Genomic DNA, 24,759 nt, shown 5'->3' with positions numbered 1-24,759 from the left:
GAAGAATGCAATTGGCTATGATTCGAGATGGTAGAAAGCGTGGAGTGCATAGCAATTTTGAGATCAATGCTATAGTGAATTTTTCTAACTTTGCATCCACCCGCCCGGTAACAAAGTGGTAAGGAAGAAAATGTGACAGCCACTCCAAGACGGAGTCAGGACTACGCTCCAAATGGAAAAGAGACCAGAAGTAGCTTGTTTCTTGTGCACGAAGGTTATCGATTGCGTAAAATATCGTGAGGTTGATCCCACACATTAGCATGATCCCCGAAAACTCCATGTGGTCAGGATATTCAACGCTGGCAGGATATGCTTGAAGAACGCGGGCATAGTATAGATGAATCAGAGCCATTGCACAAGTGAATGCCTTCTCCTGTAAGGACGGAATGATCTGCTTGGGAACAACGACACAGCTTGTCAAAACATTATACAGCTGGGGCAGCATGTCTGAGACGTCGAAGTCTAGGGGCCAGTCGACGTGCGGAACAAGGCTGGCAGCAGCGAGAAATACTTCAGGATCCGTGGATATCTCGAGCAGCCACTTGATACTAGGTGCTTCGAGATCGCTGGTGGGTATGCCCGGGAGGTCGAGGGTAAGGGTGTATTCATTCTCCGCCAAAATATCCATATCTTGGTCGAGTTGCTGCGCCTCTGAGTCTACAACCTTTGTCGAAGAGCATGGAACCAAAGAAGGCCCTTTGCGAAACGCGGCGGATAACAGTTGATGAGAGCGCCATGCAAATACACCAGTAGCACGCACAGGGCCTGGGAGTGAATGAGCACTGGGTATCCTGTGTAAGAATAGATAACAACGTCACCTGCCAGTGCTTCGGAAAATCGAGCCCAACTTAATCTGAGGGTAGCAAGCAACCGTTGCAGCATGCCTGACACGAAACGGTCAAAATACGAGCATACCTAAGAGAACATAGCTCACCGTGCGCTGACATCACGAGCCGCAGGAAATACCTGGAGGCCGGTTCGAAGATCAAGTGTAGAACTCCTGAAATATTGATTGAGATCGAATGACCATCAAAATTGACAAAATGGCCTTACTGTCGATGTGCAACATATGCAACACCGTCGACATCGGCGTCTGGAATGGACAGGCGGGAGATATCAAACATGCCATCACGGTCAGCGAATGAAACAGAAATCCGAAGACCGTTGTGGAAATGATCACCCAAGCGATGCTGGGCTGCTCGTACCACATGTGGGTGCCGAGCGCGATCCCGAAGAGAAGAAGGGAGATCTGAAGCAAGACGGGAAAGGACTGCATGACAGCATCGAAATACCAAGTGATGAGGCCGTCGAACTTTTCCTGCCTGCGCTTCACTCGTTCCTCTTGCGAACCGCGACCATATCTATTCGACTTGTAGTACCCGAGCCACTGCTTGCCTAGCATGGCCCTGAATGCTGCTAGCAAGCTCATGGACAAGCTTGCATATGCGGCCATTTGGATCCTCAGAGCTGGCGCAGTCGGCGACCATGTAGATGCTGGGTCTGCGGGTGTGGAGCCTGCTGCAGTGAGGTTGCCAAGTCCGATCTGCACGAGTTGCTTCAGAAGGGCATTCGTGGTGTCGCTGGGGTTGGGACTGAGATTGGGCTCCATCGCCACTATAAAGGACGTGCTGACAGCTGAGAAAAGACCGGACTGACCAAAAATCAGTCTCAAACGAGTCAAAGATAGGCACGTGAAACCTACGAAGACCAAGACGATGTCCATGTCGCCAGTGTATCGCTCGAGAAACTCGCCGTCATGCTCCTCAGCGACTCTTTTGTACACCCACCAAAAACGAGACCGATTGTCCTTGCCACTTTTGGACGCAATCGTCGATTCCTGGAGAACATTCAATACTTGCTTCATGACATTTGTTCTGCGTGTAGGTGTCATCAGCTGCGATCACCCGGCTTATTTTTCGCTCACAATTCGCTTAGAGTTGGCTGATCGTTCTGCGCCTCACTGGGACAGTTTAGGAGCTTGGTCGACGTTGACGGAGTTAAGCCACAGTCTGGTGCAAGATTGAAAATGATTGACTGTATGTCAGATTCTGACGGTTGGGGAAGCCTGTCTTGCTGTCAGATGGCAGGCAGACTTCAGGACACCGCAACTTACTCCTCGATGGGTCCTACGGTGTCATTTTCAAGTTGCGGGGGAAGCTGCTCCTCGTTGTGGGTGTGCCGATCCTCAGTGTCGTCGATGCCTGATGCTTGTGACATGAGGATGTTGGATTCAAGCAAAGCTGTGAGTATACAATTGAGAGCCCTGGGAAGTTTGAAAAATAACAAGTCAGGCTTCTTCAGAATGTCTGGGATCTGGCCACTTGTGGCGTTCTTGGAACGTTCACACGGTAGAGTCGATAGAGTCGAATAGACTTAGAGGCTCGAATGAGATAACTGTCCAAACTAAGATGTATTCAGGGGTGAAAGATCAACTGCCCTACAAGTAGATATACTTCGGTTTATATACTGTAGGGTAAGAATGCTATGGAAAACGATGGAACGAAGGTAAATGAGTAACTAAAGAGTGTGATGAGAAGGAATATCGGTTGCCAACATCAATGAGTAGATGTTGGCTTTTGACGAGCGTTACACCACTCCGGGGCCAAAGTTTGGGGCGGACTCCGGGGTGAGAGTTCGGGGGCCCTTCGGCAAGTGCGGCTGACCCAGGCGGAGCTTGAAATGTTCTAAACTCCATTCGGACATACTCACCCTCTCCTCCTAACCTCCTCCTGCCAGCATTCCTTCCACCATGGATGCCTACTCACGCGCCCGCCATCCCGCCATGGATGCCTACTTGCGCGCCCATCGTCCTGCCCGCCACATGCAGATGGCACTCTGTTTTGATGCTCCAATCCAAATGGAGCATGTTGTGGTTGCTCGTGCTTATTGCCCATCTCACCTCACCTTGCCTTCCCGTCTTTCTTGCCCACCCACCTGCCCGCCCACTCTCCCCTCTTGCCCATGTCTTCCTTACAGCAAGCAGATATCGCGTTCCTTGCCAGCTTAGCTGTGCGTCAATCCCCGATTGGTTTTACCTATGATTGTACAGTCTGTGGAGGCGCTCTTCCGCTTACCATCTGTCGGAGTGATAAGAGCGGGAACTCAGGAAAGCCAATGGCTAGGGTACGTATATTGAGCCGTCGGTCATCATGTCAATGCTCCTTGTCAGCATGGATCCTGTGCCTTCTTCCGCTGGTTCCCTCAGCTTCTCTTGCATCCAGATATCATGGCTCTCATCCCTGGAGGTTCTCCTACCCTTGGCGCAGCCTCTGCAGCTCCTTTCCCTTCAACACAGCCTCTAGCCTTGAGTTCTCAGCTGCAACCTAACAGCAAGAAGTCATGCAAGCGAGGTGCCCCATGCATTGGTGCCTTCTGTCGCCAAGCTCATGCGATGCAATGCCCACATGGAAAGTGTCTTACCCATTGCACTACTGAGGATGGGGGATGTCCGGTGCATGTCACTGATAGCGCAGACAACCAGCACCCTCAGGCTGACATACAGCAGGATTGGGATTGGGGATTTGACCAGGATAATCTTGCTGACTTGGAGACCCACTGGCACGATTCGTCACTCGATGCTGGGGCTGAGATGAATGATGGGTTGAGGGTGCTTCAACATGCACTCCAGTCTGCTGGTGCTGGTGGCCAGCCCGTATTCCCATCGTTCCATGACATCTTGATGGCTCCTATGCAACCACCCGCGCCATCACAGCAGCCTCAGGCTAGTCTACCCCCCCTGTCACAACCCCCTTGTCTTCTGACGCTCTCCTGGAATGATGATGCCTCTGCCAAGCACACGTTCCCGATCCACACTCCATCAAAGCCCCCCCGCGTCACTGATCAACTTGACCCATTGTGGGCAGGTGACTTAAATATGCGTGCATGCGAGGAGATTGAGAGCACGAGGGTGGCAGGTCGTCAGAAAGAGATGGAACAGAAAGCCAAACAGTGCTTTGTGCTGTACTGGTTTGATGCAGTAAGTTGGTTCTTAGGTTTGTGTTTGTGGCACTTACTACTCAATGGTTACCTAGGACAATGCGCCTGTGCTGATGCAATGGGTCATGCACTGCCCGTACTTCCCTCAGTACCAGCTCTCAGACAATCTTGCCCTTGTTGCATCCCTTGGCGACAATATCCTCAAGATCGACATTTTCGAGGAACGCTTCATGCGGTGGATTCCTTCTGCGCTCACGTACCCCTTCACCCTTGACTCACAGTGTCATATCTTCGTTTGATGCCACGGTGTCACCGACTGCAGTGATTTCGATGATCTCTTCAAGTCCTCAAAGCTGGTGGCTCGCCCCACACACATGCGCTTCAACATGAAAGGTGAGCGTGATAGTTTGCGCAAGATGAACACAGGCTATGCTGTCATATTTATGCATAACCATGGCTAACTACAGGTATTTTGGTTATGCATAGCTGTTGCTAATCCCCAGACCCATGTATTTTATGCATAATGGTGCCTGCACCTCATTGATCCTTCCCACAATATTTCCACACCTCATAGCTTCGCATTTTTGGCCACCTGCCATGAGAATTACCCCACAACACCCAAAACATTACCCAATATGTTATACCCCACAATTTCAATTATTCCCACACCCTCCCCACTTCACTGCAGCTTCACCACCACACCACAACAGGTCCCCCTTTATATACAAGTAGTTTAGTATATATGTGTACAATATAATATAATAGACTGCTTTTTTTGTTTGTTTGTGTCACTGCTCCTCCTCCAGGAGCAATTCAACATAGGGTAGGATACAGAACACTTTCGCATTTTTGCCCCTTTGGTGGGGAAGTGTTCTATTATATTCAGAACATGTTTAGGAGTATATATGAAGATATTTCCATCTTTATTTGACCCCCTGAAGCGCCCTACATCAATAGATATAGCACATATGCAAGAAAACACAGAATATGTTCTCATTTAATTATTTCTGGGTGGACAGAGAAGCCCAGGACCATAGGACAAGACCTTGTTGTGTGGTGCATCCCCCCTCTCCTGGTGGTTCACCCCCTGTGAAAATTTTTCCTGAAGGACCGGACCTTAATTGAGGTGAGGGCTCTATTTCTATGTACACTTGGAGTAGATACATCATATAGCTGGCCCAGGACACACATAGGATCTTGCTACAGGAACAAAAACATAGAAAATCCCACTTTTGATACTTTTGATGTTTTTGAGTGCCTTACTCTTGCATAAATGACCAGTTCTGCTCATATATAATCAGTAGTACATTCCCACATATGTTCTATGCCAAGGATCAGCCCCACATAGGGCGCAAATGTGATATCTGATGTATAGGGGGTATTTCTACTGATAAGAATCCTACATAGTAATCAAGCCTGTGATAAATAATCAGAGACCTGTAATACCTCTCTTATATGTCCCTGATAATGAATCTGAAGTTTTAGAAAGATCCATGAAGGACTGACTGAATGACAAGTAAAATGACATATGTGTGAAAAGTGACAATTGACATCTTTGTACACAAAATCACATTTATATATGGTACAGGTCAGATATTTCATTGAAAATATGTAGGATACATGGTAGACTACTAAAGAACCTATACTACATACTGCCCTGAGGTTGGAGGGTGGTGGAAGGGATGTGGTGTATATCTGAGTTAACTCAGTATTAAAGTCCTACTACTACCCAACTGACCATTTTCGATGTTTTGGGTCTTTGAACTTTCCCACACTCAATTTCTTATCTATTTCACTTCCTCAGCACTCAATTCTTGATAGATTGTTTTGTAAATGTAAACATATGATACTGAATATATTTGAAATCTACTCCAGGTGTCTGATTATTAAATTTCGATGTTTTGAAAGTATAGGCTCCTTATCAGTAGAAATAGCAAGCATCCACACTAGCCAAATCTTCAGCCTATTTTGAGCTGATCTGTGTCATATAAAGCAAGTATATATGCTATGCTAATGATATATGATCAGGCTGGATTATTTATGCAAGAGTAAGGCACTCAAAAACATCAAAAGTATCAAAAGTGGGATTTTCTATGTTTTTGTTCCTGTAGCAAGATCCTATGTGTGTCCTGGGCCAGCTATATGATGTATCTACTCCAAGTGTACATAGAAATAGAGCCCTCACCTCAATTAAGGTCCGGTCCTTCAGGAAAAATTTTCACAGGGGGTGAACCACCAGGAGAGGGGGGATGCACCACACAACAAGGTCTTGTCCTATGGTCCTGGGCTTCTCTGTCCACCCAGAAATAATTAAATGAGAACATATTCTGTGTTTTCTTGCATATGTGCTATATCTATTGATGTAGGGCGCTTCAGGGGGTCAAATAAAGATGGAAATATCTTCATATATACTCCTAAACATGTTCTGAATATAATAGAACACTTCCCCACCAAAGGGGCAAAAATGCGAAAGTGTTCTGTATCCTACCCTATGTTGAATTGCTCCTGGAGGAGGAGCAGTGACACAAACAAACAAAAAAAGCAGTCTATTATATTATATTGTACACATATATACTAAACTACTTGTATATAAAGGGGGACCTGTTGTGGTGTGGTGGTGAAGCTGCAGTGAAGTGTAGGGTTCGGGATAAAACTCCTTGCTAATTAGCCACTTGCTAATTAGCCTGTTATTAACTAGCTAATAGCCTGCTAATAACTTCTCCCCCAAAATCACATGGCTAATAATGTTAATGACTCTCTAAGTCGACCCACCGGCTAGCTTCTACTGACATATTATTGACTAGTTACCATTTATTGCCATACAATGTTTTAAAAATTTACAGCAATTGATGTGAGGCTATAAGCCCCTGCCTGTGCATTGCACCTTCAACGAGCCTTATGAATACCATCGAGGTACACGACCACACCGAGCATCAGCCACCATCTCATGCCACCAACTTCAACGACACCAATGACAGTGATTTCCACGACACTCGACGACATTGAATTCGATGCAGAACCTGAGATAGACTTGAGTGTTGATGGGTTCCTTGTGGTGTTGGCTGACTCGGCTCCTGACGGCGCAGGGAGGAATAAGGGTAAGGGTAGGGCTGAGGAGATACAGGTGCTTGATAGTGGTGATGACGAGTGGCCAACAGAATGGCCTTAGCTAGCTATGTCTTTTCTGTGCTGGCTAATTAGCCAGAGTTTTTAGCGACTTCTTAGCTGGCTAAAAAGCGGTGTCACGTGACTGGCTAAAAAGCAGCTAAAAAGCAGCTAGTTAATAAGACCCCCAGGCCTACCTGGCTAAAAAGCTTGCTAATATTTGCCCGAATAGTTTTATCCCGAACCCTAGTGAAGTGGGGAGGGTGTGGGAATAATTGAAATTGTGGGGTATAACATATTGGGTAATGTTTTGGGTGTTGTGGGGTAATTCCCACGGCAGGTGGCCAAAAATGCGAAGCTATGAGGTGTGGAAATATTGTGGGAAGGATCAATGAGGTGCAGGCACCATTATGCATAAAATACATGGGTCTGGGGATTAGCAACAGCCATGCATAACCAAAATACCTGTAGTTAGCCATGGTTATGCATCACCCTGCCATGAACAGGTGATGAACAAGCAGCGACAGGCATCCGCTGCTGCTTCCTCGTCGGACGTTGAGATCATTGATGACACGCAGCTCACACCAAAACCCACCTTGGGCAAACGCCGCCATCTCACTACCCCACCACTATTCCCCACTCAACTACTATCCGACTCAGACAATGATTTCGATGCTCGTCTCACTAGCTCAATGTCGCCAATGCCACCGCTCATCATGTCATCATCATCCTCATCCGTCGAGTCAATGCTGCGCATCATTCCTGCGCCAGCTCTCCGCGTCATTCCTGTTCATATTCCGATCTACGACCTGGCCAAGCCACGACAGAGGTGGCCACATGGAATGTACATGGTTGATATGGCCGTTGGCTTTCAGCAGATGGCCATCCAAAAGCTTCACGGCTTCTATGGCCAGGAGCAGCTTTTTCGTCTGATCTTTGGTGACACTCCATTTGTCAAGACCACATACCATGATAATCACAAGGCATGGCGCGAGACAGAACTGACTGTCCTCGAGACACACAAACTCACTGGATGCACTGAAGATGGCCTCTGGGCAAACTACCTTGCAGCACGGCGCGCTGCCTTGGGTCTGGGCAGCAAGAAACGTAGTGGGCAGAAGTAATTTTCATCATGTCTTCATTATGCCAGTCACTCATTACTTATTCTCATTTGCATTTGTCTCGCAATTGTCTCTGTCTCATCTGTTCCTCGATGTGCTTCTTGGTTTGTCTGATTGCCTTTGCTACCTACTACATACTACACTTCTCATGTAACTAGCTATCAATTGATTTGTCTTTATGAAAACATTATGACCGCCCCATCAAAGATGCAGCGCAGCATAAACGTCTTTGGGTCAGTATGTCAAGGGCATTTCTAATCACATTCATAACAGCTTCTCTCAATGCGAGTGCAGGACTACATATCCCTCCTGCTATCCAACTTGAATGCCGATGATGTTCGGATAGTTTAGTGGGCGAAGGATTGGATCAGTGCGCCTTCAAAACCACACCAATCCAATCCTTCACCCACTAAACTATCTGAACATCATCAGCATTCAAGAGCTAGCTACACCTATACTGTAGGGTATTGAAGATGTTTTCTTCGGTTAACAAAGAAAAAATTTTCAATACCCTACAGTATAGGTGTAGCTAGCTACATTTTCTTGAAGAACCCCTGAAGGAGGATCAAGATCTTTGAGCACCTTCAAAACCACACTGATCCAAAAAGGGGTCATAAACAATTTTGGATCAGTGTGGTTTTGACACCTACACTGCAGGGTATTGAAAATGTTTTCTTCGGTTAACAAAGAAAACATTTTCAATACCCTACAGTATAGGTGTAGCTAGCTCTTGAATGCCGATGATGTTCGGATAGTTTAGTGGGCGAAGGATTGGATCAGTGACCGCACTGATCCAATCCTTCGCCCACTAAACTATCCGAACATCATCGGCATTCAAGTTGGATAGCAGGAGGAAAAGGGTTCTTAGCTAGCTACATTTTCTTTGTTAATGCAAAGTAGCTATTATGAATGTGACTCGTATGAAAACCTACCTTGACCGTCGTGTTCTCGAACTCAAAGTTTCCAGCATTGGTACTAACGAAAATATTATATATTGGGAGGTAATTAAACAGGTGGATGGTGAGGAAGTTTGCCTTGTATGCGAAGGGTAGCAACAGTCATACGGTTTCAACGGAGGATCATTTCATCAAGAAAAAAGTCATACTTAACTGGTGTCATCTCTCGACAAATATTATGAAAACGGCCAAACCAAACATTTGTTTGCTCCGCAATTGATGAGTTGAAATAGTACTTCCCATTGTCATCGAGGAGTTCAGGGTATGCCTTCATGTCACAGCGCTCACGGCAGAGCGTATCACTAGCCTTGTGCTTCGTTTTGTGATGGAAGGTGTCTACACACATGCCCATCCCCTCAAAGAATGTGATATTGCGCTTCTCCACTTCACACAATGTGTTACAATTGGAGTCGTAAATCATATGCTGGGGTTTACGAGCGCGTGGGAGGGTAAACATTTTCTTGATCATGATCTTGCGAAACTCTGGTCAGCACGAGTTCTCCGATAGCGAGACTTGAACTTACCAGCACGTTTGAGACAGCCTCGTGGTGGTACATTGTGCCACGGCCACAGATGACTCCACATGGGTGAACAACAAGCTGTTCGTTGTTCGTACGCTGACGACGGAAGGTAGCCTTGAGTTTAAGTGGAGTGTCCTTGGTGCTACACCCATCAGCATCCAAATCGGACGCAACAGGGTGATCCGATACTCCCGTTGAGGTTGTTGTGGCTGCCTGACGAAGACGCACAGCACCAGAGGCCATATCGTGCTCGTACCATTCTTCAACATCTTGAAGAGGGACGTCATCTGTTGAAGTCGCGGGGAGGTGGACAGTGATAGCATCGTTTAACTTGGAGAGCTTCTGACATTGAGTCTTGCTCTTTCCGTGGCATGACGAGTTGATGTTGACAGCTTCCATGCGGAGATGAACTGGGTCGTCGCATGCCTTGCGCTTTCGTCCGGTCTCAATATCAATCACGACTGGCTGATCACAGCCGTTGACAGCACAGACAGCCTCAAGGTGATGGTGCTCGGCACAGAATCGAAGCCAATTGTTGTCAAGAGGGTTTTTGCACCGTGGAATAGCGCAACAAGGGCGTCCGACAGTCACGCCATTGGTAACAATGACCTCAGTGTGGTGCAGGCCACCATCTGGTGACTTGATGATGCGCATGCACCTGAGACAAGTGTGAGGGAGCTCGTCCTGTCCTTGAAGCACGATCCGAGCGTTGCGCACATACATGGCGCCCGTGAATCGATTTTTCTGGTCACCGTCGTGAGGCACAACAAGTGATTCATTGTGTCGTTGATGATCGTCAAGCAGGGCAAGAAGCATGAAGCAATTCCAGACTTGCTCTGTCGTCAGAGCATTGCCGAACTGCCAGTGATCATCACTGTCGCCAAGGTCATGACAAGTCTGGGCGATTGCGTATAGGTTGGTGCAGTTCGTTGCCGATACACTAGCGAATATCATACTAAGTCAATGACGGCACCACGAGAAGTAAATGAAAAGACGTACGTGATCTGCATCAGATCCATCCAGTGCATGGCAAGTTGCAGCTCGACGAACTGATGATCGGTGACCTGTATGTACTGCGGCATGCCTCGGTAGTATGTTCGGACGGCCCCATTGACGCTATAGTTGGCCTGGTAGTTGGTATTGCACTCTTCATCATACTTAGCACCTGAAGCATGCACTTAGGCTTCGCACCCTCGCTGTGAGTGAACAAGACGATACGGCGTGGCTCCTCCTTCTTCAGCAGTGATCTGCACTGCCATGCCGCACACTCGTGGTTGGTGCAAATCTTGATGGGAGGGTATAGCGTGCATTTTGCTGTTCATATCACATCAGCACAATTCATGAAGGAAAAAAAAAAGTACTAAGTCCTAGCTTGTGGCCATAAATCCTGAATGCGGTCTCGTCATCTGCGCTCGCCTCAGTGCTACTCGGGAGCTCCCACACGATGTCCTTCACCAAGGACCATAGGACTTCAACTGCCTCTGGCGGCATGTCCAAAGAGGCTGCAAGGAAGCTGGCGACACTTGCTGGAAGAAAAGGAGGGGCACAGAAGATGGAGACGTGGTGTGGCTGAGGCTACAGGATATCCTCCTTGAGGATCTTGGCGCGGCTAAGGAAGGAGGTGAGGCTGTTGAATGGGAGGTCAGCAAGCAATGGATGACGGAGTACCGAGTCAAAAAGTGAGCCGATGTTGGGTGGGCTTGCACCTGTTGGCAAGGACGCCGACATTGCAACAAGGCAGGGGGGCAACGAGGCAGGTGGTGGGCGCGGCAACAAGGCAGGGGTGAGGAGGCAAGCTTAGGGGGGCGGCGCATTGACATAATTGCTTACGTGCAATGTCAGCCTCGTGAATTAAAACTCCGACTGAAAAGGTCACATGCCCCGAACTCTGGCCCCAGAGTCCGCCCCGAACTATTTGCCCCAGAGTGGCCATTTCCTGGATACCCTTGGCTTCTTGTAGTTATAACAGCACTCCAAAGCCTGAAGTCTTCTTTTTCCATGTCTTTTTTTATTTTATTTAAAAATTCCATTTCTGTCCTTTGCAGAGGGGAGCTCTATGTAGGACAATTCTGTCTAGTCTAATCTATTGGGACCCCTGTGTCCCTTGTGAAGTACCGGGTACGTGAATGCCCTGGTGTGAGGTGTACCTCCACCAGTCTGCCGTTCCCACCGGCCGTTTTAGATGTGCCACCCGTTTATAGATAAGACCTTTGTGTCAGTGCATGAGGATGGGATGCTAACAATTAACATTTATATATGCGTACTCGGTCGCCTATGGCGAGCAGGTACAGGAATCATTGGGTTTGTGCAAGTAAAATGTGGGTGGTCCTTTGTGTGCGCAGTGAGGGCCTTCTGACATTCATTCTTGCGTTCCTCTTGATAGGGATTCCATGTAGCGAGTGATTAGTTGTACATTATAATACAGTTTGATGATGGGGATTGATGGTACAGTGTGAGCGTTTGAGAGTGGAATGGCGTGTGGTATCCAGCGTGTTCACCTGTTCTAGGGTGCCTTCTACAGAGGGGGGGGGATGGAGTGTGCTACATTAGTCTGGAGGTTCATGAGGTAGCGGGAGTTCACCGTAGGTTTTCCTTAGTCATCCTGTCGTGTTTAGGTAGCGGGTGAGATGGGGGGTTGCCCCTGCGTCTGACAGAAGGTATGGGAGCAATGATGCCTTTCTACCCAAGGCTGTAGTGAGGACGTGATGTTCTCTGCGATACTGTGGGCAGTCCAGTATGTAATGGGCGACTGTCTCATTCACTCCTGGACAGTGTGGGCAGGACGGTGTAGCACTCAGGCTTGCGCTGAGCACGTATTCAGCTAATTCCCAATGCATGTCAAACACTCGAATCACTTCCCAATGTTATCCGACACTTATCCGCTCAATCCAATGTTTATCCGCTAATCCGACGGACCCGACGTTTCCCGCACATCGGACCCGATATTTTCCTGCACACTTGTCCTCCCTATGTCCTGTCCTGTCATATCTATCCCCACTAGGTGCGCAGCTATCAGTTTTCACATCGCTAACACTGTAGACCGTGTTATTACATGTCCACAGTACCACATGTCTTATTACATAGGACATCGGACCCGAAAATTACCGCTACTACTTTCGCCTATAGTGCTCCGAAATTCTACATAGACACTATATATTTTGCATACCTCCTACTTACCTTTACCTTTCTACCTCCAAGTAGGAGGAGGTCATTAGATATTCGTAGTTCTTCGCTGAATTCCGCAAATATCATCCTTTCATTATCCGATACACTCTGAAAACACTGATAGTAACCCGCCATTTACTATCCTCGACATTCATTACATTCCCGACGCTAATCTGAGGTAACCCGACGACACCCGCTAACCCGAAACCTGAAAACATCGGACCCGACGTTTTTACCTTCGGACTTTGTTTCCCACGCTTTGGACTATCTTCCTTTTTATATAACTAATCATTCTAATACCTTACAGCGAACCCCTCGGGTCGAACGCACTTGTCTTCAAGTATAGCAGACTAGGACGTGCAGACCACAACATTATTATATTGCTGATTACTTACTTCGAGTAGTATTCAGCCATTGTTGTCTCGTTACAATGGAGTCGGGTGCTTGCCGATTCGATGAAGGTGCTGGTTGAGGGGAATGTGCTGTGATCGAAGTGCGAGGTAGACACCCGTTAGCCGTTTGGGAAATGCTGTCGTTAGCTTGATGAATGCACAATTTAGGACTTCTGGGTCTATTCTATGAATTCAGTTGTGACGGGGCGACTTGCGCCAGATTCTTCTCCAGCGTGCGTGTGTTGACTGACGGTGTGCTGCTATGAGGGTGGATATGCTAAGAGGAAGTGAGTTGTAACGTAGATATTCTGGCAGGTGTTCACGGGGGCTGTTGAACTGATGCCCTTCCACTGCAGTCTTCGTGCTTTGGCGACATCTACTAGATCGGAGCTGTATATGATGTACAGTATCATGGAGAGGGGGTCTCCCTGGCCAATTCCATTATTGATCGGGATCCAGTCGGAAGTATAGTCATCGAAACGCAGTTGAGTCTGCCTACCTGTCAGTACTCATTCAGTGAAGTCAATAATGTCACCAGGGATGCGCATATTATGGAGGAGTTGCTTGGTGACTGCATTGGGAAATGCGCCCTCTATATCTAGGAAGAGTGCGGATGCGACTTTGTGTGATCGCCACACTTGCTTGACAGTATCTTCGAGTAGGTGTAGAGAGTCCGTTGTTGAGCATCCTGGCCGGCCTCCGAAATGGGTGTTAGGCAACAATTGATGGTGTTCTAGCGTGTAGGTGAGTCGTTCAGCCACTACCACGGTTGATAGCTTGCCCATGGTGTTGAGGAGCGCTATCGGTCGATACGCTTTCGGGATTGAATAATCCGGGTTTCCCGGCTTCCTGAGGACCACCGTCGTGAAACTTTTCCAAGGCGCAAAATATGTACGATGGGTGATTACAGCGTTGAAGAGATATCTGAAATAAGGAACTAGAAGGTTAGCACATTGTTTGTACACTATATTACATATTCCATCCGGTCCGGGCGCCTTGAATCCACTGAGTTTGACTATGGCATGGGTGATTTCGGCTTGGGTGAATGGTGAGTGGCGTTCAACGGGTTCAGGGTAGATGGTGTCTATGGGAACAGAACTGTGAGTGGGAGGTGGTGGAAAGAAGGACTCAGCTATAAGGTGACTCTTCTCCTGGTTGGTGTTGGCTTCTATTGAAGTGCCGTCCGGACATTTGACCTTGAGCGTTGGTATTCTCGTTTTTCCCCCATCCTTGGGCTCCGAGGTGATGTACCTGTTGGCGGTCCAGATGTCATTTCCCTCTATATCTTCTAACCATTCGGTCCAGTGCTGTTGCTTCATATCTTCAATCTCTTTCGTGTAACGATTCTTGAGCGCTTTGAGTTCAGCATGACAGTTGTGAGTAGGTAGGCCTCTCATAGTGTATGCAGTCCTGCTAAGTTCAGTTACTTGTCTGCGGAGATTGGTGAGCTCCTGAGTCCACCAGCGTTTTGAGTGCAGACAAGGTTTAGACGTTGGAACTTTGACGTCGATGGTGTCAGTTATTGCTTGGGTGAGTCGTTCTGCAGCCTGTTAGAATTCAGCATCAGTTGCAATCGGAATAGGAGGAAATGAGGCTAGGAGCTGTCTAAGATGCTCGTTAAATTTTTCCCAATCAACGTCACGCCAGTTCTTGCGCGGGACTTCTGCTACTTTCGGAGTTACAAGTTCCAGTACAAGTTTGATGGGGACGTGGTCCATCTTTGGGCCACGTAGACTCGGGTCTGTGTTGCATGATACCACCGTGTCAAGTAGAAGTTCCGTGCCTAGTACGTTATCCGGGCGAGTCCAGTTCCCTGTTGCTAATGATTGCAAGGTGGGAATGCCACATGGGAGGAGTTGAATCATTCCATAGTTCGCAATAAGATCTATCAATGGGTTAGCAGCCATATAGTTGAATAAATGTCGGTTACGAGGGTCCTCCCAAAGCGGATGATGTCTGTTAAAGTCCCCCATCCATAGCATGTTGTCGTTTTCGGAAGGGCGGATGGTTGCTATGTTTCGATCTAAGAAAGAGTCAAGGGCTGTTGGTGTTTCCTGCGAGTTACAATCATTATATATGTTAAAAATAGAACAGCAACCGTAAGTGCCAGAAAGTTGAATAATTACAATGTTGGATGACAGGAAAAAGATCTGTTTCCAGGAATTAGTGTTGATTGATGTATTGATGAGGGTGATAGCGCGAGAGTGTCGCTGTGGGTGAGTATAGTGCTGTGAAGGATATATCACATGCCAACAGTGATTGGCGCAAGTATTACGAAGGAAATTGATATAGGGTTCTTGGATAACCATAATGTCCCATTTCGTGGCGAAGGAACTGTTGAGTAACAAAGCTTGGGCCGTCATGGATGTGTTGAGATTTTGCTGCCAAATACGAAGTCTAACGTTGGTGTCGTTCGGGTGTTCAGACATTGAGGGGGGATGAAGGAGGGGTGCTGTCGAGTGGGGTGCTGTCTCTGAATGAGTCCTCAGATCCTGTGATGTAGGGATGACTGAGGGAGGCCTGTGAGTGTGAGGACGGCGCGCTGTCCTGATTCTGTTGGCTAGAGAAGGTTAGTGTCGTTTGGCGGATCTGTTTCAGACCTCCATTGTGTTGTTGCTGAGAGGGGGGGGGGGGAGGTGACGGGGGAGCAGACATTCTGGGAGGATTGGAGTGCTGGACGACCTGAGTCCATGCATGATCTGTGGGGAGGAACGGCATCCGATTCTCTGGGTACTTCTTGTCTATTTCTTTGCATTTCTTGATGAATTCCGGGCATTGACGGCTGCGACTGGCATGCTGTTGACTGCGGCAGTTGACGCATCTTGTCATCCGGTATGAATTGCAGTCGGAGGTACGGTGGTTGTTGCCACAAATGCTGCAAGTGTCGTTAGTCGCATTACAGTTTTTGGCAATGTGATTGTATTTTTGGCATTTCGCGCACCGTATGGGCTCCTTCTTATCTTTGCGGACGGTGATGCATTCATTGGCAATACAGATGCCTTCACGGAGGATGCTGTTTGCTGTTTGGACGTCGACGATTTGGAGAAGTGCAAATGCCTTCCATTGTTCCGCGGTTCGCCACATGAGTGGTTTGATCCAGCGTATAGAAGTGATCGAAGATGGCGGGAGATGGTTTTCTTGTTTGATCGATCGTATAAAGTCCTCGTGGTCAATCTGGAGATAAATAGGTAAGAACTCAAGCACTAGCGGGTAGTAGCATTGTCGGAACGATACTGGTTTGTCTAAGTTGCTCTCCAGGGCTGCTTTGCCTTCAGGACTCTTAATCCAATTTGCAAGTGCTTCCGTCTCCATTTCTACCACTATTCCTCTGTTTCGTAGGGTTGTGACCGCCCTGATGCTGCCTGGAGGTGTCATGTTGTCTCTTGCTTTGATTAACACTTCTTTGAGCTTTCCCGCTATAGTGTAGTTGGAGGAGTTCGGGGGAAAGAGGGTTTCGCCCAGTGTCGGGTCCAGCAGTACTTGGCGTGCTTTAATGGCTGCACGTCCTAATGCTTGATCTACTGTGGGAGGGAGATGATTAGCAGTGGCAGCACTATAAGAGGGTTGGAATGGAGTGGCTTGTTGCATGGGCGGGTTAGAGATCTTGGTATACAGGGAGTTGATTTTGTCGTGTGCTGCATCTAGAGAAGGGGTTAGAGTTTTCAGGTCGCTTTGGCATAATTTGAGTGAGGAGTATAGGGAGTCTGCTGCTTCTTCTATGCGGTCCGCTGCTGTCTTGATACTGTCTTCCTTTTCCATATGTTCGTGGCCTATCAAGTTGTGTAGCGTTTTGGTTTCCTCCAATGAGTCTTTGACGGCTTGAGACGCAGAGTGTACTAAGGCTACTTGAGGCGAGATTGCTGCCACTACATGTTCTACTAGGCGTGTGGAGAGCGATTCAGAGATCTGTTTCATGGCCGCTTCGGCAATTTCACAGGCTATGTGCTCTTTCAGTATGAAGGCAACTGCGCGTGTGGCGGATATCACAGGGGCGGGCGTTGAGCTTGACATTTGCGTAATCTGGAATAAGACGGATATAAGATGAGTTAACGTAAATGGTTGGTCGACGTGGCATAATAGTTTGGACTTGAGGAATTTTTTCCCGCTTTTGATGTCCTTGACTGTGTTCAGAGTGGCTTCTATGGTTCCTTGCATGATTGGTGTTCTGGTAGTTCTGCGAGTATTGAGACTGTATGTAGGAGAGTTTGTCCAGGGTGTGGGCGCGCTTCCCGCGCCAATGCTAGCACTTCTGTGATTCCCCAGCATATGAGCACAGTGATCGAAGATAGGCTGGGTGTTGCTAGGTGACAATGGTGTATTGATGGGGACCTAAGAGGTGTGCTTAAACACCTTTTGGCATTTTCGGCGCTGTTGAGCGCGTTGTTGAGTGCTGATTTCTGGGGTCCTACTCGGGGTGCCACTTGGTACGGGTCCAAGAAGCGATTTTTTTCCATGTCTTGTCTTAATCAGGGTGGTGTTGTATCTTCACCAGGTACAAATCATGAATCCTCAACCAAGATGTCACCTCCAGCTGTGCAAACTGATGCCTGTCACCACTGCACGAACATTATGTTGTGAATTGAAGGTTCTGCACTCACCATTTTTGGTGTTCCTATGATACAACTTGAAAAGTTCGATAATAGAGGCAAAGAGCAAGAAGGTGCGCATGCGTGTTGAAGTTCTTCAATCTCTTGCAATTCAGCATGCGCAGCTGCTTCATGACCAATATCTAGAGCGCATGGATTGAGTTCATGATATTTTTTCATGCGAAAATACTCACTTCAGGTCATCCAAAATGCAGGAACGGATATCATCTCTCGATCTCAGGTCGGTAATCCAAGCACATGATTGTGATATATGGGTACCGGCGACTACGCGCCCAAAACTCCGACTCCTTTTTAGGGACAAGAAAATCAGGCGTCTATCACACATGTACATGAGCTGAAGCTGATGTGGATCTAGTAACATACCGCACAAAGGGTCACATACTTCAGTCAATTTCCCATGTAGAACCAGTGCCCCGGATGTGCCAAAACCCTGTAGAATCATGGCCAGCCAGTCCCTGACCGGTCTATGTAGAATACATGCTGGCCGGCCTTGTATAGTAGTAGTCCACATGTATAATACACTACCATACTATTGTAAAAGCATGACCAGCCAGTAGATGTAAGACAACTGCCGGCCGTAGGTGTACCAATATCAAGGCTTGCTGGTGTATTAGGATGCTGACTGTTTCACATCTATATTTGTAACTGGCCAGCCTTTCTTCTACATAGGCAGATGTGGGGTGGCCCAATATGTGGGATTAAGATTATACTGGCCAACCATATCTCTACCTCAGTAGAAACCAGGCTGGCCAGTATGTAGGTCTTAATCTAGCAAATTGGCCGCCCTGCATCTACCTATGTATGGGTAAGGCTAGCCAGTTTGTATGTTTTGAACTAGCATACCAGCCATCATGCATCCACCTAGGTAGCCATCAGGCTGGCCAGTTTGTAAGCTTGAACTAGCATACCAGCTGCCCTACATATACTTGGGTAGCCATGAAGCTGGCCAGTTTGTAGGTATGAAACCAGCATACCGGCCGTCCTGCATTTACTTATGTAGGGGCCAGGCTGGCCTATTTGCAGGTATTAAACTAGCATACCGGCTGTCTTGCATTTACTTATGTAGGGGCCAGGCTGGCCTGTTTGCAGGTATTAAACTAGCATACCGGCCGTCCTGCATTTACTTATGTAGGAGCCAGGCTGGCCTGTTTGCAGGTATTAAACTAGCATACCGGCCGTCCTGCATTTACTTATGCAGGAGCCAGGCTGGCTGGTTTGTAAGTCTCAAACTAGCATACTGGCCTTCCTCCATTTACTTATGTAGGAGCCAGGCTGGCCTGTTTGCAGGTATTAAACTGGCATACAGGCCGTCCTGCATTCACCTATGTAGGAGTCAGGCTGGCCAATATATATGTACATAGAGCGAGGAAAGCCAGTTTATACTCAAGTCATAACTTATCACCAGGCAGCCCGTGAGTCTAGACAAGCATATGTAATTACTGTACAAGATTGACTAGCAATGAAGACAATAGAGGATACAAGATCATATCTTCTGGGATCTCTTAGAGGGTTGCCTCGCTCTACCTGATCTACCAACCACAGGCTCAGTCCTAGGCTTCTTGGACTTACTTGATGAAGCATGGTTAATTTTTCTCTTTCTCCCTTTCTGCACCACCTCTTCAACCTCCTGCTCCTGCTGTTCTTCTCCCCCAACTACATTCTCCTCTGACTCAACATCCTTCTCCTCAACCTCATGCCTTTCCTTCTCTACCACCATCCTCATCTCCTCATCCTCAACCTCGTCACTGAGTCTCTCTTTGTTCAGCCTCTCAATCTGACCAACGACTGAGAATAAGACTTCCCAGACAGCCTCATCCAGAGCGACCAAGAACTGTAGATTAATAGCAGAATGAGGTAGGTAGAAAGAGGTATTGGGATCAGCCTCGTCTTCCTCATACTCTATCACACACTTAGACTCCCTATAGAGGAGCCCAATTCCTAGTACTACTGGCATTGCCGATGATAGCCCTGAGATTGGACAGGTCTGTAGCTCGTTTAAGCTGGCCATCAATGTCGCATATGAGGTGTGAATGTCCTCGGGAAGATAATTTTCATTCCAAGACCAGTCAGCCCAGGTAGGCAAATCTTGGTGTCGCTCTGAAATTGGCTGTTGGACATATAAGCCATAAAATTGAAAACAGCACCAAGTGACACTAACATTCTGTTTGGCTAATATTGCCAGGTCCCTAGTGGCGTCCACAAGCTCCAAGTAGTTTTCATTCTTACTGAGGGTTTCTAAAAATGTGTATCGGTCATTGATGGCAACATCATCTGGTGTTGTCTCATGAGTGGCCGGCTGTATTGTACGTTCTGTGAAATGAGAGGCAAATGGAGCTGGCTGGCCTTGATCTTCTTCATCTAAGTCTAGGGTGCTCACTACTTTCGTCTTGGACTTCCCAGTGACCCGAATATCAGCATCCTTGGCCTTGATAAAGACGACTAGCTTCTGATTTGTAGCAGAACATCGTTCCCAATGCATCCATAGACGATTTACCTCCTCTGTCTTCATATGAGAAGGGTCTTTGACCACAAATCCTGTGGGAACTGAACCAGGTTCCAAATAATTGGACGGGCTGGCAGTTATCACGCCCCAAGGTACAGGTCTAGAGCCACCTGTGCAGACTTCTACAAACCATTGAGTCAATCAAATGTCATGCACATATTGAAGATGTTAGATCTTACTGTATGAAGTATGAAAGATACTTCTAATCAATTCGTGTTGGCCCTTGAGGCCAATACCATCACGAAGAGGAAGTTTTGCATACCCCTCATCATCTACTATGATTTCAGGTAAGACAGGTCCATCCTCACAGTCTGAAGCCGCTGTAGAAACAACAATACTGAGAGGAACTAATGAAGCTCCAGACTGTATCTATATTTGTGTTGTGGTCTTTGCACTGCCTAGTCTGCTATACTTGCCTGACAAGTGCGTTCGACCCAGGGGTCTGCAGTCTGGGAATAGTCTTGGGGGTAAGTGAGTGATGTGGGGTCAATAGTCCGAGCACGGGAAACAATGTCCAAAGGTATAATTACGATGTCCGATGCAAAAGCGTTGGGTCCGATGTTTTCGGGGTTTCGGGTTATCGGGTTCGGTGTAGAGACTCATGCCTCTCATGGTGTGATATGGCAGTATTCACTAGGGAGCGCAACGCGCGCCATGCGCGCACCATTCCCGCGCTTTACGATGTATACGTGCGCGCGCTTTCCCGCGCTTGGTCGCCCTATAGCGCCAGCTTTCCGGAAGCATCCATCCACTGTCCACCAAGCTCTCTAGTGCGTGTATTTCCATCTCCCTTATTTACATATCATTCCACCTTTATTTATATCATGGACCCTTACTTACATACATATATCTTTACATACCTTACTCGGTAGCGCTTCGGCTCCGCGTGACAGCGCTTAGGCGCCGTATATAAGCGCCAGCATTACATACTATTAGGGAACTTTTCCAACTTAGACTCTACCTCCCACTTACCCACTTACCACCTAGAGAATATAGTTGCAATCTATTCTTTGACACCTCGCGCTCGTATCTCTTGTTATTCATCTAATCACCACTTAAGCAAACTCACACTTACTCTCACTTGTCTCCGCTCACGCGCGCTTCCCGCGCCTCGCGCGTACCTTCGCTTTCCCGCGCCTCGCGCGCACCTGCGCGCTTTCTCGCACTTCGCATTGGCTGACCAGTAGCGCCTTCAGCGCCTACTCCTAGAACCTTGCTGCACTCGCTTCCCCTTTAGGGTCGAACGTACTTGTCTTCTCAAGAATAGCAGACTAGGCAACGCGCGACCTCACAACATTATAGATACAGTTTGGAGCATTCATTTGTTCCTCTCAGTATTGTTGTTTCTACATCGGGTTCGGGGTGTCGGAAACTAATAGTAACGCTATAGCAAGCATCGGAAGAGCGAGCGGTGTGCGCAATAATAACAATGACTGATACGGATAATGAAAAGAGCGATGATATTCGCAATATCAACTAAGAACTACGAATATCGGGTTTGACCACTAAGCGTCGGGGAACTGCTCCCCTCTACTTGGATGATGGTAATGCTATGGGGAGTCCAGTATTTATGTAGATACGTAGAAGTCCGGAACCCTATAGGCGAAAGTAGTAGCGCAATATTTTCGGATCCGATGTCCTATGTAATAAGACATGAGGTGCTGCAGACATGTAATAATGTGGTCTACAATGTTAGCGATGGGAAAACAAGTAACTACGCACCTAGTGGGGGCTAGCGCAATGAGGCAGGACATAGGTAGGACGAGTACAAGTGAAGTCCGATAGTCTGATGCGATGTCCGATGTCCGATGTTTTCGGGTTTGGTGCGTATTGAGTCGGATATGATAGGGAATGATTCAGATAATGATTAGCATTCAACATGCATCGGAAATTAGACCTCTACGAGGCCATAGAGATGTCAGTCTCTACACCACATGGTCTGAATCCTCTGAAGGGTCTATCAATTTAATAGTCAGTGAGCATGATATTTAAAATCAAATGAAACACATACAAAATTCAGTCTTAGACCATTCTCCGAAGGATTCAAATCCATTTGCAGCCCACTCCTTGATACCACTCGAGCTCACAGAAAAAATTTTCTTGGCATTCTGAGGCGTAGTTTCGTGTCTATAGTAGTTTAGTTAGTCTTGAGATTTCCATGTTGATTTGATGACTTACAGACTGATGGACAATGTCTGACTAGCTTTTTTCTTATGACTAACAAGCATTACTATGCAACAACCCATGGTTGTTAAGAATGTGCTCAAGGGTCGGATCCGAAGGGCTTGGCTTCAGCTCGTGCGCTGTGCCCCTTACCCGAGTACGTGCCCCTAACTTCTGAAGGCTGTCGAACAATGTCCGAAGGTTACCGGACGATGTCCGGAGGGCGTTGGGCGATGTCCGATGCACGGGAATTCCGGCGGACGTTTGGGAACAAGAGATAAGACTAATCCGGACGAAGTCCGAACTAGAAAGGAAACAGCGGAGGACTACCAAAGGTAGAGGCGGAGGTGACAAGTCTATAGGAATCAATCCTAAGACGAGCGGAGGTCGACGAGAGGATAACTCAAGTCGGACGGAGGAGGTAATGAGCAGAGTCTAAGATGATATTTGAACTGAGGAAACTACAGAGACTGTACAGGGTTTATATACTACTGAGGACATAACGGAGAACAGTGAGTGCAGTGCGAGGCTATGTAAAGCTATGGAGAAAACATATGGGACGACTATCACTAGTTTATCGGAACTTAGTAAAATGAAGACGGAAATGAATAAGGGACGGAAAATAAAGTGTACTAACTGATAAGGGAAATACCAAAGGGATAAGGCACGGAAGTTAGACGCGGGTCGGATCCGGACAATACATAGAAGTCGGCCGGATCCGGAAATCCGGAAATGATGAGTGTGATAGGTCCGGACCCAGAACACGGGATATGACAATGGTGCGCTGAATTTGCTCTGCAAAATCTTCCAGAATTTTCTTGAGGTTATTCTTACGATATCTCAAGCCAAAGTGTTAGACTGGAATAACTGTAGATTTGAAGTAAAACTTACATTGCCTGAGTTTCTTCTGGTGCCCCCTCCTCATTCCATTTCTTCATGGCAAACTTGACCTCCTGCTGTTGTGAAGGTGTCATGTTGTTGAACCACTCCCTGGCATTCCCAGTGCGGTACTTGATTGAATACTCCAAGCCTTTACTCTGTTGTTGGGCCTTGTCATATGAGTCGATCTCCTGCTTAAATAATTTCTGTGCTACGTCCCACTCAGACAGGGGTTTCTTATAGAAAGATGGTTCTCTTTGGCGACTCGCTGCCTCACGTTTGTCTGCCTCTTCCTTGTCTTTGAGACTTTTGGCATAGTATTCTTTTATTGCCTGTAGGTAATATTTATGTATATCATCAGATAACTAAATACATGTACAGTATAAAAATTTTGTGACCTTTTTCAAGGAAGTAGGCAAGGCAATGGGTTCCTCTTGCTCGTCTTGAGCAGCTAGTAAGGCCCTCCGAATCTTCCTCACCACAGGCTTTCCAACAGATGAGGAACCTGCAGCAAAAATGGCCTTAGAGTGAAGGTCGAGAATTGGCTTAAAGGCAATAGACCAGTCGGTAGACATCATAATTGATTCAAGATAAAAATTGCAGGTAGGCTGGTACAGGCGGTAGGAGGGTGGCTAGCCGAAATTAATTTGAACACCCATGTTTATCAACAATAACGTGTGACTTTTCATAAAAGTCACACGTTATTGTTGATAAACATGGGTGTTCAAATTAATTTCGGCTAGCCACCCTCCTACCGCCTGTACCAGCCTACCTGCAATGTTTATCTTGAATCAATTATCAAATTGGATATATTGAGACGGTCAAATTCACATCAAGTAACAAGATTAAAGGCACATTATACTTCCATTGAGTGGAGTTAGACAGTGTAGATAATAGACAAATTCACATCAGGTAAAAAGATCCAAAACACGTTATACTTCCATTGAGCGGTGAGGGTATCTAATCAAGTAAGATGAAGAAAAATGAAACATGAAGGGATGTACGAAAAAGCTAAGACAAAATAATTGTATCCTAATCCTCATCCTCATCAGGGACACTAGGCATGGGCCTCAAGACAACCGAAATCCAGCAGGAGCCAGGTCTTTTGCCTGGCAAAAGGATCCTGGAATGAGGTGGTTGTGAGAATACATACTTTTTCCTACATTGGCCATTCTTGCATTCAAAGATGTAATCTTTGTGCATGTTGACAGAACACCAGGCGTTACTCCACCCACACTGTGGGCACTGGACCGGCAGGTACTGACCCCAGGGCGAAGTTCAAATGCGTCCAGGCGAACTTGGTAACGGCCAATGAACCTGAGTTGTCAGGCATCAGCAAGAACACGTCAGTGTGGCGCCCAAGTTTGTAGGACTGGCCCAACATGTCAGGGAAGACGATGTGAATGGGCAA

General features: G+C 47.2%; 6 protein-coding genes across 6 annotated transcripts; 2 read left to right on the top strand and 4 right to left on the bottom strand.

Annotated features, from left to right (window-relative positions):
• Positions 1-1,384: 1,384 nt before the first annotated feature.
• HD556DRAFT_1209383 (uncharacterized protein) lies at positions 1,385-1,810 on the bottom strand (the record flags this gene model as incomplete). Its single annotated transcript, XM_041296537.1, has 2 exons — positions 1,385-1,651; positions 1,703-1,810. Coding segments are annotated over 2 exons (375 nt in total), but the record flags the coding sequence as incomplete, so codon positions are not given.
• Positions 1,811-2,864: 1,054 nt separating this feature from the next.
• Positions 2,865-4,460, top strand: HD556DRAFT_1314382 (uncharacterized protein; the record flags this gene model as incomplete). Its single annotated transcript, XM_041300921.1, has 6 exons — positions 2,865-3,009; positions 3,050-3,123; positions 3,170-3,976; positions 4,032-4,192; positions 4,259-4,329; positions 4,423-4,460. The coding sequence occupies 6 exons, from the start codon at positions 2,865-2,867 to the stop codon at positions 4,458-4,460; spliced, it is 1,296 nt and encodes a 431-aa protein (XP_041152745.1).
• Positions 4,461-7,550: 3,090 nt separating this feature from the next.
• On the top strand, positions 7,551-8,165 carry HD556DRAFT_1450859 (uncharacterized protein; the record flags this gene model as incomplete). The annotated part of the gene is made up of 1 exon (XM_041307834.1): positions 7,551-8,165. One exon carries the CDS (start codon positions 7,551-7,553, stop codon positions 8,163-8,165), a length of 615 nt encoding a protein of 204 aa, XP_041152744.1.
• Positions 8,166-15,262: 7,097 nt separating this feature from the next.
• On the bottom strand, positions 15,263-15,625 carry HD556DRAFT_1250143 (uncharacterized protein; the record flags this gene model as incomplete). Its single annotated transcript, XM_041298904.1, has 1 exon — positions 15,263-15,625. A coding segment is annotated over one exon (363 nt), but the record flags the coding sequence as incomplete, so codon positions are not given.
• Positions 15,626-19,286: 3,661 nt separating this feature from the next.
• On the bottom strand, positions 19,287-22,534 carry HD556DRAFT_1450855 (uncharacterized protein; the record flags this gene model as incomplete). The annotated part of the gene is made up of 5 exons (XM_041307833.1): positions 19,287-19,910; positions 19,962-20,428; positions 20,486-20,626; positions 22,318-22,433; positions 22,485-22,534. The coding sequence occupies 5 exons, from the start codon at positions 22,532-22,534 to the stop codon at positions 19,287-19,289; spliced, it is 1,398 nt and encodes a 465-aa protein (XP_041152742.1).
• Positions 22,535-23,299: 765 nt separating this feature from the next.
• On the bottom strand, positions 23,300-23,923 carry HD556DRAFT_1314377 (uncharacterized protein; the record flags this gene model as incomplete). The annotated part of the gene is made up of 3 exons (XM_041300920.1): positions 23,300-23,336; positions 23,361-23,680; positions 23,747-23,923. 3 exons carry the CDS (start codon positions 23,921-23,923, stop codon positions 23,300-23,302), a joined length of 534 nt encoding a protein of 177 aa, XP_041152741.1.
• Between the last annotated feature and the right edge of the window lie 836 nt (positions 23,924-24,759).

The sequence above is a fragment of the Suillus plorans genome (genome assembly GCF_016647745.1).
Source record: "Suillus plorans strain S12 chromosome Unknown HD556scaffold_114, whole genome shotgun sequence".
Classification (NCBI taxonomy): Eukaryota; Fungi; Basidiomycota; class Agaricomycetes; order Boletales; family Suillaceae; genus Suillus; species Suillus plorans.
This window is presented reverse-complemented; position numbering and strand designations above follow the sequence as displayed.